The following is a 17987-nucleotide window of genomic DNA, read 5'->3' as shown; positions in this document are numbered from 1 at the left end:
GATCCTGTCCAAGCAGAGGAGAGAATGCAAAGGCCTCAGGCAGGAAGGCCTGGGCGGAGGAAGAGAAACCTTGTGCTGCGTGGTTTTAGAAATGGACTTTAGAGATTGAGTTTAATCTGCAGTTTTATTTTACATTAATAAACCTAGTCCCCAAGGAGGGGTAGTTTTGACCAAGACAAAGCTTAAAGGGAAGTTTTATTTGAACAGTCCAGGAGGGGAAAGTGAGGCAGGCTGCCTATAGCTTGACCCTCGGCCATGATGGGGCGCATGGGAGGTTGCTGGCCAGGTTTCAGAAATGATATTCGGTAGGATGAAGATTTTGTCTAACAATCTGTTATAGTTACTCATTTTACTTCATTAATTATGTTGTTTTCAGCTAGCATTTGTCTGAATTACCATGAAAACATGAAAAAAAGTTGGTTGGAAAATACTTTTTATTATAAAATGTACAGTATACTGACCTTACCATTATAAAATACAGTAACGTATCAGAGTCTTGTAAAGACCAATAATTTATAAAATGAGACAAATCACTGTTGTTCTTTCTAGTCTCATAGTCTGGTTTAAAAATATATATAAAATATATAATAATTGAATTCAACTGGAGCATCCTTACTGGCTGGAAAAGGTTCATTCATTACAGTAACTAGTGTCTGAATGTCCTTGATTAGAAATAGATCACTCTTATTTGCTAAATTAATCTTTGAACTGGAAGAGCAGATAGAAGAATTAATAGAAAGGTTAGTAATCATATTCTATAAGGCTAGGTTATGAAATGCACTGCAGGGGATAAAAAAACGGATGTCTTTCCTACAAAATAATAAAGCACTTTTATCACTGTAGCTCACTTATTACAGTTAATACTTCTTTGGTATTTTTAAAGTGCTAGTTAAGCCAAGGCATAGCTTTGGAATATCAACAGGTATGTGTACAGTACATTAGGTCTCAGGTGCTATGGAATGCCATGAGAAATTACATTACATCATGTAAACAATTGTGTTAGCCCCCTCATTTAAGTATTTTTGTTGCCTCTTTCTGCTGCAGGATCATGGTCATTATGAAAGCAGTGATGTACTGCTCATGAAAATGAGAATTAAAATCCCACTTTTGCGCCCTCTGTATCCCTGGCTTTGCTTACAAACAGTACTTTCCTGCTGCACTTGCTTGGCAGTGACTGGGCAGTTGTGTCTAGTCAAAGGGGTTTGTTTGAACTTTAGAATATGTGAATATAAGTTGTTTTTGAATCGCTGCCCAGTATATTTTTAGCAGTGCATTTGTAGAAGCCTGCATCCCTTTGTGTAGATTGCTGGATGATTAACGACCCCTGAGGGTGAAGGAATTTGTTTCCATACAGACGGGACTGAGCTCCTGTTGTCAGATGTGATTTGTCTGGGAGCTCCCATGTTATTTCTGCTTTTGGAATCCCAATGGCCATGCAGTTCAGCTTAACTGCATTGCCAGGCCTGGCGTAGATGACTGGTGCTGGCTCACTGGTGATCCGGGGTGGATAGGCTATCACTATGACTGGGACATTCATAATCGAGGTGCCATACTCTGTCACTGCCTTGCACAGGTAGGTGCCCCTGTCAAATACAGAAGCATTGCGCACAGTGAGCGAGCCATTCTCTAGGAGAGAGAAGCGACCTATGGATTGAGGGCCATCTAGTACCATCCCATTGGGCAGTGTCCAGGAAATGTGTGCCCGATGGTTCGGCTGGGTGACGCAGTGGAGCTGCAAAGTCTCTCCATTGATGATGCTTACCAGGTTGTTGTACTGGTTGCTGATTTCTGGCTTGAGACCCACCTTCAGGAAGACCACCCTCTCCGCATAGCCACCTGGGTTCCTGGCCGTGCAGCGATAAGTCCCAGCATCCACTGCAGAGAGACCACTGATGTGCAATTTCCCATCCCTCTTGTGGTAGAATCTCTGCAAGTGGCTGCCGCTCAGCAGCTCAGTGCCATTGGGAAGGATCCAAGATGTGCTGGGCTCAGGGTTCCCGTGCACTGAGCAGTTCAGATTGATACTGTGCCCAGCCGTGGCAGTGATCCTTTCATTGACCGGGTCCCTGAAGGTGGGTTTCTCCAAATGATCTGTGACCAGGAGCTGCACAATCAGCCTAGCCTCTCCCCCTTCATTCCGCCCGATGCACACTAGCTGCACTGAGTCTGTCTGCCTCACCCCCCTGATGTCCAGGGTGCCATTGCGGTGCACAGTAATTCTGTTCCCATAGTAGGGAGAAGGCAGGATCACTCCTTCTGGGAAAGCCCATAAGATCCGTGGAGCTGGGATGCCTTCAGCTTTACAGTCAATAAGTTTCTGGCTCTCCCTCATGGCTGTCTCTCTCACAGATGTGATTGGGTTGGGATGCCCATTGATTCTAGGAGGCTGAACATTGACTTGGATCCAGACTATTTTCCTGTCTTCCCCAGCACTGTTCCGCACCACACAAGTATAATTGCCGCTGTCAGATCTCTGGGCCTTTTGGATGAGGAGGGTGCCATCCCCATACACTTGATATTTGTCAGACAGGAGAGGAATGGGCCTGTTGGTTGGAGAGAGCCATATCACTCTGGGGGTGGGCTCGCCTTTGGCTTCGCAAGCCACAGTGACCACGTCTCCATAGGGTACATTAATAACAGAGTACGTTTTGTTTCTGATAGTTGCAGGCTCAGCCACCACTTTGACCCGTATTCTCATCTCATCCTTCCCAATTTGGTTCTCAGCATAACAGGTGTAGTCCCCTTCCTCTCTCAGCCCCACATCATTGAAATACAGTGTCCCATTGTTAAAGACCACGTATCTCTTTGCTCGGTTTCCACTGTCGTCTGACTGCATGAAGGTGTTTATCATGCTGCCATCAGGGAGGCCCCAGGAGATCTCAGGGTTTGGCAGACCAGTGGCTACACAGTCGACTTTCAAGTCCCCACCATACATAACCTTGTGGTTATTCTCATTCTTGTGTTCTATTTTGGCAGGTCTCATCATCACGTTCACTTTGAGAACTACATAGTCATCTCCGATCTTATTGCGGGCCATACACAGATAGTCTCCTGCATCCTTATCTGTGACTGCATGGACAACCAAAGTCCCATTGCCAAACACCTTGATTCTGGTCTCCAAGCTAATTTGGGGAAAGAAAAGAGAATGCAATATGAGCTGCAAAATCAGTTTTCATTATTTTATTATTTACTGTAACTCACAGAAAACCCCATTAAAAATTGCAGTGTTGCTACAGCTAGGTAATTAGAATGTACTAGAAATTTTAACCATTTTTTCACCAGAAAGAAAATACAAAAATAATTCTGCTCAGTTGCAACTGAACAATTCTTCTCTGAACTTAAATTTACCCATCTACCGAGTTAAGGATTTTTGATTTATTCTATTACTCTTTTAATGTAGAGTGCATCTACCATACTCTGTAATATTCAGACATGGTAAAACTAAACATTAATTTATATATACATGCATCTACATACCCTAACTATGGGAAGAATGGAACGCTATACTCAAGTCAATTATGAAACAAAATGTGTTACTTCCTCCGGATTCCCATACAACCTTTTTAGACTTTCAGAACAATTTCAAGGAGTAAATTTTTAACAGAGTCATATATTTGTACACAAAATTAATCACCTTATAATGGATCTCTTGATGGCTAAGGTAAGGAGAGAATTATTGTTACACAAACTATACAAAATGCCATTTTGTTGCTATAGCTAAAAGGTATAAAAATGTATTGTGGATAATACTCACAGCCTGCCCAAATAATAAATATGTCATCATGAAATAAACCATGATGAACTTGTTCATTAATCAGGAATGCTGTTGGCAAATAATCTGGCATTATCAGGCAGCAAGCATGTTGATCGCAAAATATCTCTTATCACTCTGTCTATGGACCTCAATGAATGATTGAGTGGCATTTTACATATCTGTGTGGGAAATTTATGTTTTGGGGAAAACATATCAGTGGTATTTATTGCAAATTGTGAGACTGATTATGATAGTGGTAGTGTGATTTTATTTCATGGGCATTAGAGAGAGATTTCTCTTATAGAACCTAAGTAGAGTTGAATTTGCACAGGTCTAGTTACAAGCCATTATTAATGCTAGGATGACTGTACTTATTTAAATAAAGAATTGTAGGAAGTATTTCTTCAGCACTGAAATTGTGCTAAGGTCATTTCTGTCTAATGGGTCAAATAGACAAAATATAATGGCTCACAGTAGAATGGGCTCATCTGATTGGGGGGGTGGGCGGAGAGAAGACAGAGCATAACAGGAAAATGAAGTAAGTGTATACACCTCCCTCCATGTAATCTCTTCTCCCTGATTCACACCCAGGGCTTGAAATGGGTCTGCCATGTGAGTGTCCTCCATACAGTCATTCTCTCTCTCTCTGGTTCAATGAATAGTTATTTATTCATACAAAGTGGAAAGGCTCCAACAGGGGGAAAGGAGAGTAAGAGAGACAGACTCTATAGGCTGGTGGTTAGGACACTTGCCTGAGATGTTCCTGTACTACCTGATTTGGAGCAGGGACTCAAACCAGAATCTCCCCCTTCCCAAGTTAGTGCTCCAAACACTGGGTACTGGCTATTCTGGGGTGGGTTTCTCTTCTATTTTTTTTGCCAAAAAAATTCAAAAGGTCTCATTTTTGTTCCATAGCAAAATGAAAATAACTTCCAACCCCCCTCCCAAATTTTAAATGACATACTTCTTTTCCAGCTAGACCTAGGTATTGGTGCAAGCATAAGAATTAGTGTAATGATATAAATTAACTGATTTACAGAAGTTCTGAGCATCCACGGCTCCTTTTGAGTTTGACCGAAGTTATGGGTGCTCAGCTAGGCCTATACATCTTCATGTGTACCAAACTAGACATTTTCAGTGATTTTTAACCCTATCATTACACCATATACAGTATTTTCAATACCAGGAAAAATTACCAGCTTTGTAAAGATGTACCTAGATTTAATGTCCTTCTTAGTTTTTCCTGAACCTGTAATAGGCCAATGGAGGCTGTGGGGAAGTGGCGCAGGCCGAGGGATGTGCTGGCTGTTGCTTCCCACAGCCTCCATTGGCCTGGAACGGTGAAACGTGCCTAGTGGGAGCTGCGATCGGCCAAACCCGCAGATGCTGCAGATAAATAAACCGTCCCGGCCCGCCAGCAGATTTCCCTGAGGGGCCACATGCCAAAGATTGCCAATCCCTGGTATAAGGTAAAAGCAAACAAAAGACCAAATTTCATGGAGGGAGACCAGATTTCACGGTCCATAATGTGTTTTGCATGGCCATGAATTTGATAGGGCCCTAATCATAAATCTTTTACTGCCTGATTCTTTACTACCCTGGCAGTGTGACTGTAATAGATTTAAATTGGATTTTTTTTTCCATTTTATTAGTGTCATTATTTTAAAATAGCTTTTGCTTTGTACTCTTCTCCTGTCAAATCAAGTCAATAACAATACTCCTCTTTATTTCAATGGGCTTTGCATCAGCCTCATTGGAAGAATAATTTAAGCAGGCCACAATGAATAGCAATCTACCTATGCAGAGAATCAATCATCCTTTTTGAAGGCAGCCTCCATAATATCCGGGGCCAGGGATCCCCAGAAGCACTGCAGTCCAGATGCAGGGTACTGCCATAGGTTACATCTGTTCTCTGCGGAGAGCTCCAAGTGATCTTGGCATTTGACGACTGCTTCTTCACATAGAGCAGAACTGTTCTCCTGGCTGCCCCCACCATGTTAGCTGCGATGCACTCATAGCTCCCACTGTCCTTGGGGGAGACGTTCCGTATGTAAAGGGTTCCATTGGGGAAGACAAATAAATTCCCATTGACAAATTGGGAGGGTCGGATCTGGGTGCCATCAAAGAGCACCCAGCGGATGCTAGGGAGGGGTGCTGCTTTGGCAGTACAGTGAATGTGAATGTTGTGACCAAAGGGCAAGGAAATATTCTCCTGTTTTTCCTGATGGATCATTGGGGGTAACGCCGCAATGTGAAGCCTCACGGCTATGCTGTCTGCTCCTGCAGTGTTGCTAGCTATGCACTTGTACACTCCTCGGTCTGAAAACGTCACCTCCTTGATAGACAAAGTTCTATTTTCATAGAGCATTATCCTGCTCTCAGTGGTGGTTACTGTCTGCAATATCTTCCTGTCAGGTAAAATCCACGAAATATGTGGGCTTGGGATCCCATTGGCCTGGCATTCCATTGCTACCGTGTCTCCAAAATAAATAGTGGCATCTCTGTAGCGGGAAACTAGCATTTTGGGCTGCTGGGCTGTCACTGTCAACAGGACAATCATTTTATCGACACCATGCAGGTTCTGAGCAGTGCACAAGTACTGCCCACGGTCCTGGAGTTGAACATTTCGGATAATGAATGTGCCATTTTTCAAGACTTCAAACCGTTGTATCCTTGTGTTTGCTGTCATCAGAGCTCCTGGGAGGATAGGACGAAAGAAAGAAAATTGGAGAGTTTGTTCTTAAGACAGATAACATTGCACTGAAAGACATTTATAGAAACGTCTCTCTTTACTGCATATTAACAATAATGAAGTAGAATCTAGGAGTGAAGATGAATGGGGAGAACAGACTCCCCAGTTAAGAATGATATATATGGGCAAAATCTGATATATGCCTTCTGATATACTCCTGTGGCTTTAGCTTAAGAATTTGGCCCTGGAGTTTTTGTTGTCCAAACTAATCATCCAAAAAGTCCAAGACTTAAAAACAGTGGGAAAAGGTTCTCAGAGTACAATATACTCTTAATGCTTTGGGGGGGTCAATTAACCTCTTACATGATTTCCAGGAACATTTTACTGATATACCTAGACATATAACATAAAGAACTCTGAAGCACTCTCCTAACTAATCAGTTCCCCTAGGCTCCTCTAGCATAAATTCCAGTCTAGGAGAACATGCACACTTGGATGCCCGGATCTCTTAAAGACAAAGTGTTTTCTTTTGATACATTTCCCTCCTCCTCCTGCGTTTTACATTTTTTAGTGGGGGTTACTTTTAATGTTAAAAATTATAGTGCATTCACAGACTGATCCAAAGGGCAATGAAGCATTGATTTTGGATCAGGCCCTTAGAGTATCTTTTAGGAAAGGACCTAAAAGTCATTTTTATTTCAGAGTAGCAGAAAGTGGAGGTTTTTCTCATATCCATGTGCAGAAATGGGTAGCCTTAAAAAAGACTAAAATATCCTAGTGGTCCAAACTATTAACATGGATAAAAGTGTTATATAGTGTTTTGGATCATTACTGTACAATACTACTGTATTTGTTTTAATATGGAAGTTACTGTATGTGTCCCCTTTTACAGCTATATGGCAGATCAAATGTTTAACTAACTTACCTGTGGAGACTTTTGTCCAAGTAACAAAGGGCTTGGGTTCTCCTACTACATCACATGGGATAACCGCATCTGTTTCAGCAAGGATGGATAAGCTCTGAGGACCTTTCGTGGTAATTTTAGGTCTTTCACCATGTGCCCTGAAGTTAGTTGAAGGTTGAATTACACTTGAATTATTTGGCATAATTCCTCCCAGTTTAGGCACAGATGGGACTTTTTGATTATTATAAAGTACACTTCTGAAGGACTGAATGTTAGAGGATATTTGAGGTCTGATGCTTTGAGAGATGAATGATGGAAGAGTGCTCTTCAAAGTAGTTGTGGCTGGTGGTGTGGTACTTGAGTTGTGGAACAATGGAGCTACTGGAACAACTGTGGCCTTTAGAACAGTGCCTTGCATTGTAATCCCAGCAGATGAGACTTGGATGGCTTTCTTCTCATTTGTATTTACTGGAGGAAGTGGACTAGGCATCACTGGTTTAGGATTCACTCCTAAGTGTGAAAATGTTCTGGTTCTATTAAAGACAAAGGAGATTCCAGGGTTGGGGTAATATGGGATTCCTTGACTCGATAGTCTCCCAGCTGTGCCTCTGTTATCGGGAATATAGTTATTGCCAAAAACTCTGGAGTGAACATTGTATCTGTTTTGTCCCTGATTGCCAAATCTACCTGGAGCAAGTGGGATAGGTCTGTATAATGGAGTGGCTGTCGTTGTAGTGGTTGGCTCTGTTTGAGGAGCATAGGTTTTTCTGTCCTGTGTTGTGTGTGCAGCATATGCTGTTATCTCTGGTTTGTTGGTATAGTGGAGGGGCTGGTGAGTTATAAAATGATGAAACGATCCTTGTATTATGAGATATGGTGGTCTCTTTGTCCCCCTCACTGGAATATACTTTGGAGGTGCTACAGCCGGTTGCTGGTTAAAGATCGGTACCATTCCAGCTGACTGATGGGGAAAGTTTGGATTTAACAATAAACTATTGTTAGACCTAATAAGACCAAATGTCTCTTTAAATGGCTCTTGTTTGTGTTGTGCTTTAATCCTGTTTTGGTTTGAATAAGATGTGGAAAATACGTTTTGTCTTGTGCTGTGTGTGATTGTTGTACCATCAATTTCATCTCCTTTGGTCGCTGGAAATCTTACTTGATTGAATGTGGTATTTTGCTTGGTAGAAGAATGAATAGACAAATGTAAAGTGCTTGAAACTGATGGGGGAGGAGCACCAGGTTTTGTAAATGGAACAAAGTCAATGGTTGCAACTGGAGATTCAGGTTTTTCAGTTGTGTATATAGCAATTTGATCATGATCAAATGCATGAGAGTTGGTTTCCTTCTTGTCCCAGGAAGACGATACTGTTTTTGTCCAAGTTTGTACAGGAACAATAATTGGTTTCTTGGTTTCTGTAGGTGTGAAAGGTTGAGGTCTTGTTGTGCTGAAGGGAAAGGATACAGTCACAATTTCTGTTTGCTGAAGTGGTGTGGTTACTGTAGCTGTTTTTAAAGATTTTGAAGGCTTCTGAAGTTCATCTGAAATTGACAGGTTCTTAAAACTTTCCACTGTGCCAACAAGAGCACTTGAGTGCAGCACAGTGGGAGGTATTGGCTGAGATACTCTTGAGTTGATTCCATTCTCTCCAACTTTTGATCCAAGAGGAATGGAATCTTCTCGAAATTCTGGAGTCACTGAATAACCAGGGCTAAGCAGGCTATTAATGTACTCAGTGGAGACTGAACTGCTTGTTTTTTGTGCCTTACCATCTGTAACTTCATAACTTGTTTTAATGACATTTTCTTCAGACACATTAACTAGTGTATGGTACGTTGCGGTTGTCCGCTGATCTGGTTCTTGGGACAAATGTAACTCTGTAACAGAGGCTGTGTTAAGTCCACCATATGATGATGCAGTTGTGATAGCTGTAGTCACAGGAAGTACCTGGGTTTCACCAGCATTAGAAAGCATTGAATGTTTTGTTTCAGGTAAAGAAGCAGTAGGCCTAAGTGAAAAAGCTGCCTCTGTGTCTCTGACTTTGGTCAACCTCTCTAATACATTTGCCTCTGTAACCAATGAAGAAATCATCTCTAAATGATTATGTTTCTTAATTTGTATTTTAGCATCAGTTTTACAATCACCCTCAACAACAGATCCAGGAGAACTTCTAGTAGCACCTTCTATTTTAGGTGTTTTTTGAATAACAAGCATCTCCTCTGTGGTAAAAGCAGGAGAAGGAATAGGTTTTGGTCTTTGTCGAAATCTGTTTGGTCTTAATCTCCTTCTCCCATAAGGTCTTCTTCTGGGATGCTGGGTAAGCAGTGTGTTAGAGGTAGTAGTCTTTCTAGAGGGAGTTGTAACCTCGGCCATAGTGGTCAGGTTGCCAAATGAAACAGCAGTTGTTACTGATTCTGTTTTTTTAAGAGGAGCAATGGTACTTGCCAGAGTGAATGTGGAGTCTGATTTTGGAACAGGCATATCTTCATGTGCAGCTCCTTCAGAGCTCCCATAGATGCTACTAGACACTCTTATCTGAGTCTCTATATCCTTGTTTGTCTCATTAACTGATGTGAAAACTTGAAACATTGTGCTTAAGTCAATGTCCGTAATTTTAGTCTGATCTGTAGGTACCTCCCTGTGCTGATGCTTTACGACATTGCTCTCTCTAGTAACAAAATCCTTAAATGGAGAAGCAGAAGAAGAAATAGTAGTAGTGGCTATTAAATCTATATAGCTGATCTTATCACCCTGGTGATAAGAAGGTGAGGAATTTATGGAATCCGCATCTACTTCATTGTGCTGTACATCTGTCTCCAAGGTGGTAGGGAGATTTATAACAGTCTGAGGTTCTGCAAGGACAGTAGCATGCCCTGGTAGCTCAGCAGAAGCGGAAGCGGAAGATTCCAGTGTTGATGTAGCTGCATTTTCCACTGTGTGAAAACTGCTTTGAATATTGGGCAAGGTGTTTGTTTGTTCATCTAGGGGATCTTCAGTGACAGTGTTAATGCTTTCTTCTGCTACTGGTGAATAATCAGTCTTTACATCACCATGCTGCTGATCATATGAGTGATGTGAGTGTAAAGTTGGAGAGATTGGAGTAAGGTACGTAGACCACACAAAGGATGGTTCTACAGTGTATATACTTCCAGGTGTTCCTAAAGACTGGCGTTCTATGGAGGGCTCAGTTTCTGTGCTCATTAATGTGGGTTGAGCAGAAGTTGTTTGATCTGGGCTAAAATCTTGTGCTATAACCGTGGGGGAAACAGTGACTGAGAAGATCTTGTCCTCACCCAAGTGTGATACATCTGCAGAAGACTCTTCTCCATTGGCTGCATTCTCTAGAGAAGGCTTCTGGGGGGGACTGGCCATAGGAGAAGGAGTGGTAGTGGCTTTCTGCATGAGTGACGGCAATGTAGTCATTAAAGAAGGGCTTGCTGCTGCTGTTGTTTTAGGAAGATTTTTCCCACGGACCTTTGCCAAAATGTCAGCCCAGTGTTGTGGATTAATCTTTTTGTTTGACATATTTATTCTTCTTCGAGATTCAAATACCCTACGGCCTTCAGCAACATTGCTGTCCTGGGTTCTATCTGTACCTTTCCATAACTTCATTTTTCTCCTGCCTTTCTTGTTTTTTTTAACCTGAACCTCAGGAATGAGGTCATTCTTTTGTTTAATGGATGCTTCACGGTCCTTCAGATGGTTCTTTTTGTGCTGGGACTCAGCTGGGACTTCCACTCCTGATCCCCCTTCATCTTCTATCACCCCCCCTCTTCTTTTTCCGGAGGTTTTCAAACCTGGACGCTTCCTCATTTTTATCCTTTTGGATGATCTGTCAGATACCATCTTATTTACTGATACCCTAACAGCAAACTGATCTGATCCCTGCTGATTGACAGCCACACACCTGTAATACCCGCTGTCACTGACATGACTCTTTGGAATTAACAATGTGCCGTTGTGAGACACGTACCCTTTGGATGAGTTTGACAAATCATTAAGCACATGGCTGTTCGGAAGGATCCAGCTCAGCTGTGCATCTGGTATGGCAATTGCACTGCAGGGCAAAACTATTGGGTCCCCTACATTTTTTTCAACCCTCATTACATCAGAGTCAGTGGGCTGAATGACTGGAGGCTGCACTAAAACTCTGTAAGCCATTCTGTCTGCATCATCTCTCACCTGGGCAACACAGTGGTACAAACCAGAATCAGTGTAACCCACTTTTTTGATCATTAACTGGCCGCTGCTGAGGATGGAAAACCTACTGTGTTTCTGATTAAATGGAGCTATCAGCTTACTCCCATCTGGCAACACCCACTGGATGACAGGACTCTCTGATGCTCTCACATTGCATCTCAGCTGACAGTCTGAGCCTTCAATAACACTCTGGGCTGTCTTTGAGTTCTGAGGTTGCTCTATCATCACCCAGCTTTGTCTGTGCTGCCTTATGTCTTTCATCTGAATTGTTTGAGAAAACTGGGTAAAAAAAGACAGCACCACTTTTTTCCCTGTGCTCTGGTGTCTATTTAATTGAATGTTTATCAGTGGTTGCATAACCCAGGCAGGTTCTGCAAGTATTTGAGCTTTGACACCCGTATAATAAAGGGCATCATCATCTGAATCTTGCCGGTACTCATAACTTATTTTAGACTCTTTGCTGAGCATAAGTTCTCTTTGTAATTTAACAGGCACTTCGCTGTAATAAGCTATAAGTTTCCATAATTTTTCATAGTTTTCTCGTTTCATTGGGCATTCAAAATCGAGTGAAACTGTAGCATTGATATCAATTTCCTGAGGATTGATTTGGTTCCATTGAATTTTGTCAGAGTCTGTTGGTTTCTTGATTTCACAGTTTAAGTTCACTATGTTCCCATGCTCATCAGTCATATTAAGAGTAATGTTCCATGGAGATAGCTGAAACGCCTCCATAGGAAGTTCATAACTGTCCCTATCTTCCTCCTCATCAATGCTGTTGTTCTGTTTCAATTGGGATTGTATAATAGGTTTCTTACAGGAAAGATCTTTCAAGTTTTGAATATCTTGTTTCTGCAGTTGTTTGGGGCTGGTGCACTTAGGGCAGAGTTGACCTCCTTCATAAGCTTTATCCTTCTTGCACTTTAATACACCTAGAAGAAAAAAAAAAGATACATTCTAGAGACCAACACAGAATTCTGACATAGAATTCTAGCATTTTTTAGAGAGCTAAATGAATGTTGTAATAATACACATATCTTCAGCCAAATTTTCCAAAGTGGCCACTGATTTTGGGTGCCTTAGTTTCTAGATTTTCAGCTTGATGCAACAAAGAGCCTGATTTTCAAAGTAGCTGAGCAACCATGGCTCTCGTTGATTTTAATGATAAGTTTGAATGTTCCAAGCCTCTGAAAATCAGACTCCCATCTCTCGAGTTGGACACCCAGTTATCGAGGAATCTAAGGCCACTTTTTAAAATGTTACCTATATAGCACAAGTCAATTTTTCAAGTCTGTGTTTGTGCTGTGCCCACAAAAAGAACATGCACACTTTTTCACACAAGCAAATGGGCATTTGCTTAAGCAGAGCAGATAAGCTGTGCCTAAGTACTTATTTACTTAAGTCTATCGAACAACAACAATTTGAAAAACAAGATTTTGTAAAGTTTGGAGTTTCATGTCTCCAATATTATGTAGATTCTTTTCTCTTGTAAATTGATGACAAAAATGGGAGCATACCAATGGATATGGTGAACATCTGTAGCATGCGTACACTAAGCTTTCAACATTATCATTGTGATTTATGTGACTGTTACCAACAGTCAAGGCCAAACTGTGGAAAATGTCTAACATAGTTGAATGGTTACTTGGTTATTACATGTTTACAGCAACTTTATTAAGTTTGCAGGTGGCATATTTAAAACAAGTTTTAAATGTTTTTTGCAAGTCATGCAAAGGTCTTTAGTCGCAAACTTTTAAAAAAAATATTTGTAGAGTTTGCTTGAGAAATGTAGCACATATTCTTCATTCATCAAATGTTCCAGCAGATTATTTATAATTAGGCTGAAATGGAATAATCAGGGATGCAGAGTAAAATAGTAGACATAATTATTGAGGGAAAACAACACTTTTTTTAATTTATGCAGTTCCCCACACTGTGAGGGCTTGGGGTTTGTGTTCTACATAAACATTTTATGCTTATTCCTCAATAATAATACTGTATTTATGCAAACCTTTCTACTCTATCTGCCATAACCCCTTTGCTCTGACTGTTTTGTGTCCTTTCAAGCTATTTGCCAGCAGCAAAAATGGCTTTATCAGCTTTTCCCTTCCTTCACTGGAAGCTAACAATCTTCACAATTTACATGAAGAAAAAGGGGAAAAAATACCAAACAGAAAAGAAAATGGGGCTGTTGAAGTTATGAAAGAGAAATCCTATCGCTTGCCAGGTTCCTTCCCTCCATACAGGCTAGCAAGACCCTTGTCCTCAGACATATACTTGTATTTACATTATTTTGGTTAGTAGAATCCCAGCTGCTTCCTGAAAATTCCATTTGGAAACTCAGTGTAAACAGAATATATTGCAATTATTCTGGGTACAAGAGTCATGCTGACTTCTAGTGAGGGAGCAGGGATGGGTGAATGAAATGGGTGAAATGAGGAAGGAAAATAAAGGATGACAATAGGATGAAGGAAGGAAGGGGCAAGAGAGTTTTAAAACTTTTTTTATTTAAACAATGTATTGTTTGTCATTTTGACAGCCCTTTTATGTAAAGCTCTCCCCCACTTCCCATTCAAATTAAACTAGACTATTAATTATGATATTTTAAAAACAAATAAAGCCCCTTCAGCCCCAGAGTTTATTCAGCCCAGTGTTAGTTGTTGCCCCACAAAAAGGAAGCACCCTCAAATCTCAAATGACCATTTTAACAATATTTATGCCCATATCCTGGCATGTACAGAACTTCTAATGAAGTCAGTGAAAGATTTGTATAAAAATAACTAAACATAAAAGTTACATCTATTTGACAATCACAAGAATAACTTTCTTACTACATCCAAAAGTAATTCCCAACACTAGCATGCTGGTTTAGAAAACAAAACTAATCGAATAAAAATTGTGGCAAACTATTACTGTGTAAGAAAAGAGTGCTTAACACAGTGGTTGAGCCTAAATTAGTGCATGTGCAGAGGAAAGCTAATATCTATCAGGTGAAATGGGACAATTTAAAATAATTTGACACATCTACTGTGTGTTAAGGACAATTTATCTATTAGACTATTAGAAGGCAAACTATCTAAATACAAAACTAAAGATAAATGCTTAAAATCATTTTAGTCCTGTTAGGTATCCCACCCTCACAAGTCCAAAATAATAAAGTTCTACAACACAAAGATCTGTAACAATGTGACCCCCAACAAAGTGCTACAAGCTACACACTATATGAGGAAATCTATGCCACCAGAATCTGCTATGATTGATTACATCTGCTCAACCCACTCCCAAGTGCTATAAATCTTTTGATTCACCTCAGTGAAAGCAACCCTCACACCTTGTCACTAACCCTGCCCAAACCTCTTCCATTGCATCAACCTTCCTGAGAAAAACAGTCCCTTCTTGATGCCCAGTCAGCTACAGCAACTCTTACAGTCTCCTATGAGTCCTCTACCTGTTCTTTTTCATGTTGGTATAACCCCAATCCCACACTTATGTGAGTCCCTAACCTAGCTGACCCTTCCCAGTGCTGCAACCTTCTTGATCCTCCTCATAAGACTTCCAACTTCTGGTCTTCTTTTCTTCTTCCCTGAGATGAGGTTTGCCTGGGAGTGACTGTCCTCCCAATCCATTCTCGGAAATGGCCTTTAATTTCCTCTTTGTTAACTGCAGCTGAATTCGTTGCAACAAAGCCAGCTCCTTGGCTCCTGCACCATGGATAGATCTTATTTCTCTATTAATAGTGTGCTCTACCACCTTTTTATTCCAATTACAATTTTCAGAAATCATGCTTTTTAACTCAGTTGTGACCATGATTCCCTCATGTATAAACAGATTTTTTGCCTGAGATTCAAAATTATTTCTCCATCACATTACTTTTTGGAATGTTTCTTGTTTGCGAGATAGTGGAAAAAATAGAGCAGTCCTTAGGAATTCACAATATATAAGCAGTACAGCCAAGAGAATAACCAATTCTCTTTCATGTGCCCAGCAGAAGAAGGGCATATTACTGGAATGTTGTCACTATAATGAATAGAATAATCATTGATCTTTTCTCACCTCCAGACTTTTTATCCCATTCCAGGAGCCATTTCAAGCTGCAGTCACAGGACCAGGGATTCCCATGAAGGTAAAGATTCTCCAGGAGTGGCATTCCTTGAAACATCCCTACAGGCAGTGTCCTAATGATATTTTCAGACAGATAGAGGTGTTTTACTGTTGACAGTCTGAAATAATCCAAGAATGTAAATGTTGAAAATGCATTGGGATGAAGCTGCTGGAGTAAGTTTCCTTCCAAATGGAGCAATCTCAGAGAAGTTAACCCATTAAAAGCATTTGGGTGGATGAATTCAATTCTGTTGTGGTCCATGTGCAATCTCATTAAGCTTGAAAGTCCTTGGAAAGTTTGGCCTGTTAGAACTTTCAGCTTGTTGTAGCTAATTTTGAATACCTAAAAAAGAAATACCTAATAGTGAAACAGAGAGCAGAGTAACAGAATAACATCAGCCATTAATGGACATTATTAATCATGATATTATTGTAATTCAAAAGTTTTCAATATATTTGGAACAAAAATGGATAACCTATTGGACAATAAACGAAGCATTAAAGAAACCTACTTATTTCAGTCTTTTATCATTGTATAACTTGTAATTTATTATATTTAGAAACACCTTAGTATTACCTGTAGAGACATGAGATCTTTTAAAGCCCCATTGGGTATATTTTGGATGTCATTTCCATGAATCATGAGCAATTCCAGTTTTGTAAGTCCTGAAAATGAGTTTTCAGATATGGACTGTATGCTATTAAACCTGGGGGAAAAAACACAACACATTCAGTTATATTTCATGCATGACAGACTCTCATGGATTGCTAAGGCTAAATTAACAGAACCTGACTTTCTAGGAAACATTGGATGCATCCTAAAATATGCAGTTAAAGGACCAAATGTTTCAGTAAACATTTTTATAAGGCCAAGTATACTTAGCCCATATTTACATTATGTTTTTTTAATTCAATTTGTGCTAGTTTAGCCATAATTTAAAGTAAAAGCAAATGGGAGTTTAAATTCTAAGAGAAGTCAGTTAGTATATTTTTCCATGGAATTCTCATTATAGGAATGGTATAAGTTAATGGCATGTTGCCAGCCTATGACGGTATGGAGACTGGCAAACTACCGCAGTATTGCCAATAGCAGGATTGCCAACAAAGCAACTAACAATAAACAAATGAAGCTTTGTGAAGAGGACTGTTTGAAAATAAACATTTGCCAAGCAGTTCCTGAATTGAAAAACCACAGTTACTAGCTCAACTGCTTGCCCTACTGTTACCACGTGCTACTGGATATTTAACTACTGACATAAAATCCAGATACTCATCTTCCAGTTGCAAAATTATTTGAGCTTTCTTTTGAGAAGTAAGGGAGACAGAATTTGCTATTTGAAAACAACTCATTTCAGCTTTTTGAACTGACACGTAAGGTTCCATTTGCCAACGTGGGTGCCTTAAATTAGGATGCCCAGTTCTGCATTTGGGCACACAAATGCCAAATGCAGGAATATCCAGTGCTGACCTGAGCACCAGGAACTCTAAATTAGGCACCCAAGTTTTAAAATTGGATTTTTCATGCTTTCTAATGCTGTAATGCATTATTTTTCAGGAAAAGCAGAATATCAGGAGCATGGAGGAGATACATTTAGATACTGAGATGTATGGTTTTGATGAATTTGCTAAAGATTTCATGCTTTTTTAAAAGACATTTTTAGACCTTTTATAGGGGGCAAATTAATTATATGTTTTGTACCTTCTATTTCTTGATTTCAAAATCATCCATTTCCATTTGGAAAATAATATTTTCTTCCTAAATCTATTGTTTTAATGATACTTATGAAGAAAAATTTCAAGTCTGAAAACAAATGCAACAGCAAACATACATAAACTTTACTCCCTAGCACAAACATTATTTGCACTAATGAAAAGCTAACTTTATAGCATAGCAAAGACCATTGTAATGCTACCATTAAATACGTCACTTTTATAAGAAAAACTCATCTGCTGGGTTAGCGTTTTCAAAAATGACTACATAGATTATAATGTCCCATTTTCAACAGTGAATTAGGGTTCAACTTTTAAAGGTGTTTAGGTGCCTAAAGATGCAGATAGGTGCCCATGTGGGATTTTCAAAAGCACCTAAAGAAATTGAGTTGCCTAACTGCCACTGAAATCAATGTCCAGATTAAAAATATGATTCAAGTACCTAAAACACTTTTGAAAAATGGATCTTGGGCCCCATAAGTCACATAAGTGCTTTTGAAAAATGTATTCTTGATCTAAAGGGCCAAATTTTCAGCCAGGAGTGTCTGAGTTTTGCCCACAAAAAGTGTGTGCACAAATAGCTAATAATGCAAGAGAAACACATTCGGTGGGCATGAAACAAATAACT

General features: G+C 40.1%; 1 protein-coding gene across 1 annotated transcript in view; it reads right to left on the bottom strand.

Moving 5' to 3' along the window:
- Window positions 1-422: 422 nt before the first annotated feature.
- MXRA5 (matrix remodeling associated 5) overlaps window positions 423-17987 on the bottom strand; it is a 31388-nt gene continuing 13823 nt past the window's right edge. The window contains exons 4-8 of the mRNA XM_054008354.1: window positions 16227-16356; window positions 15602-15992; window positions 7372-12480; window positions 5551-6451; window positions 423-3122 (exon numbers count right to left, since the gene is read on the bottom strand). Coding sequence (XP_053864329.1) covers window positions 1214-3122; window positions 5551-6451; window positions 7372-12480; window positions 15602-15992; window positions 16227-16356 — 8440 coding nt within the window. The 3' untranslated portion in view covers window positions 423-1213. The remainder of the gene's footprint in view (window positions 3123-5550; window positions 6452-7371; window positions 12481-15601; window positions 15993-16226; window positions 16357-17987) is intronic.

The sequence above is a fragment of the Malaclemys terrapin genome, chromosome 1, assembly GCF_027887155.1.
Source record: "Malaclemys terrapin pileata isolate rMalTer1 chromosome 1, rMalTer1.hap1, whole genome shotgun sequence".
Taxonomy (NCBI): domain Eukaryota; kingdom Metazoa; phylum Chordata; order Testudines; family Emydidae; genus Malaclemys; species Malaclemys terrapin.
Note: the sequence above shows the minus strand (reverse complement) of the source record. Positions and strands in the feature narration are given on the sequence as shown.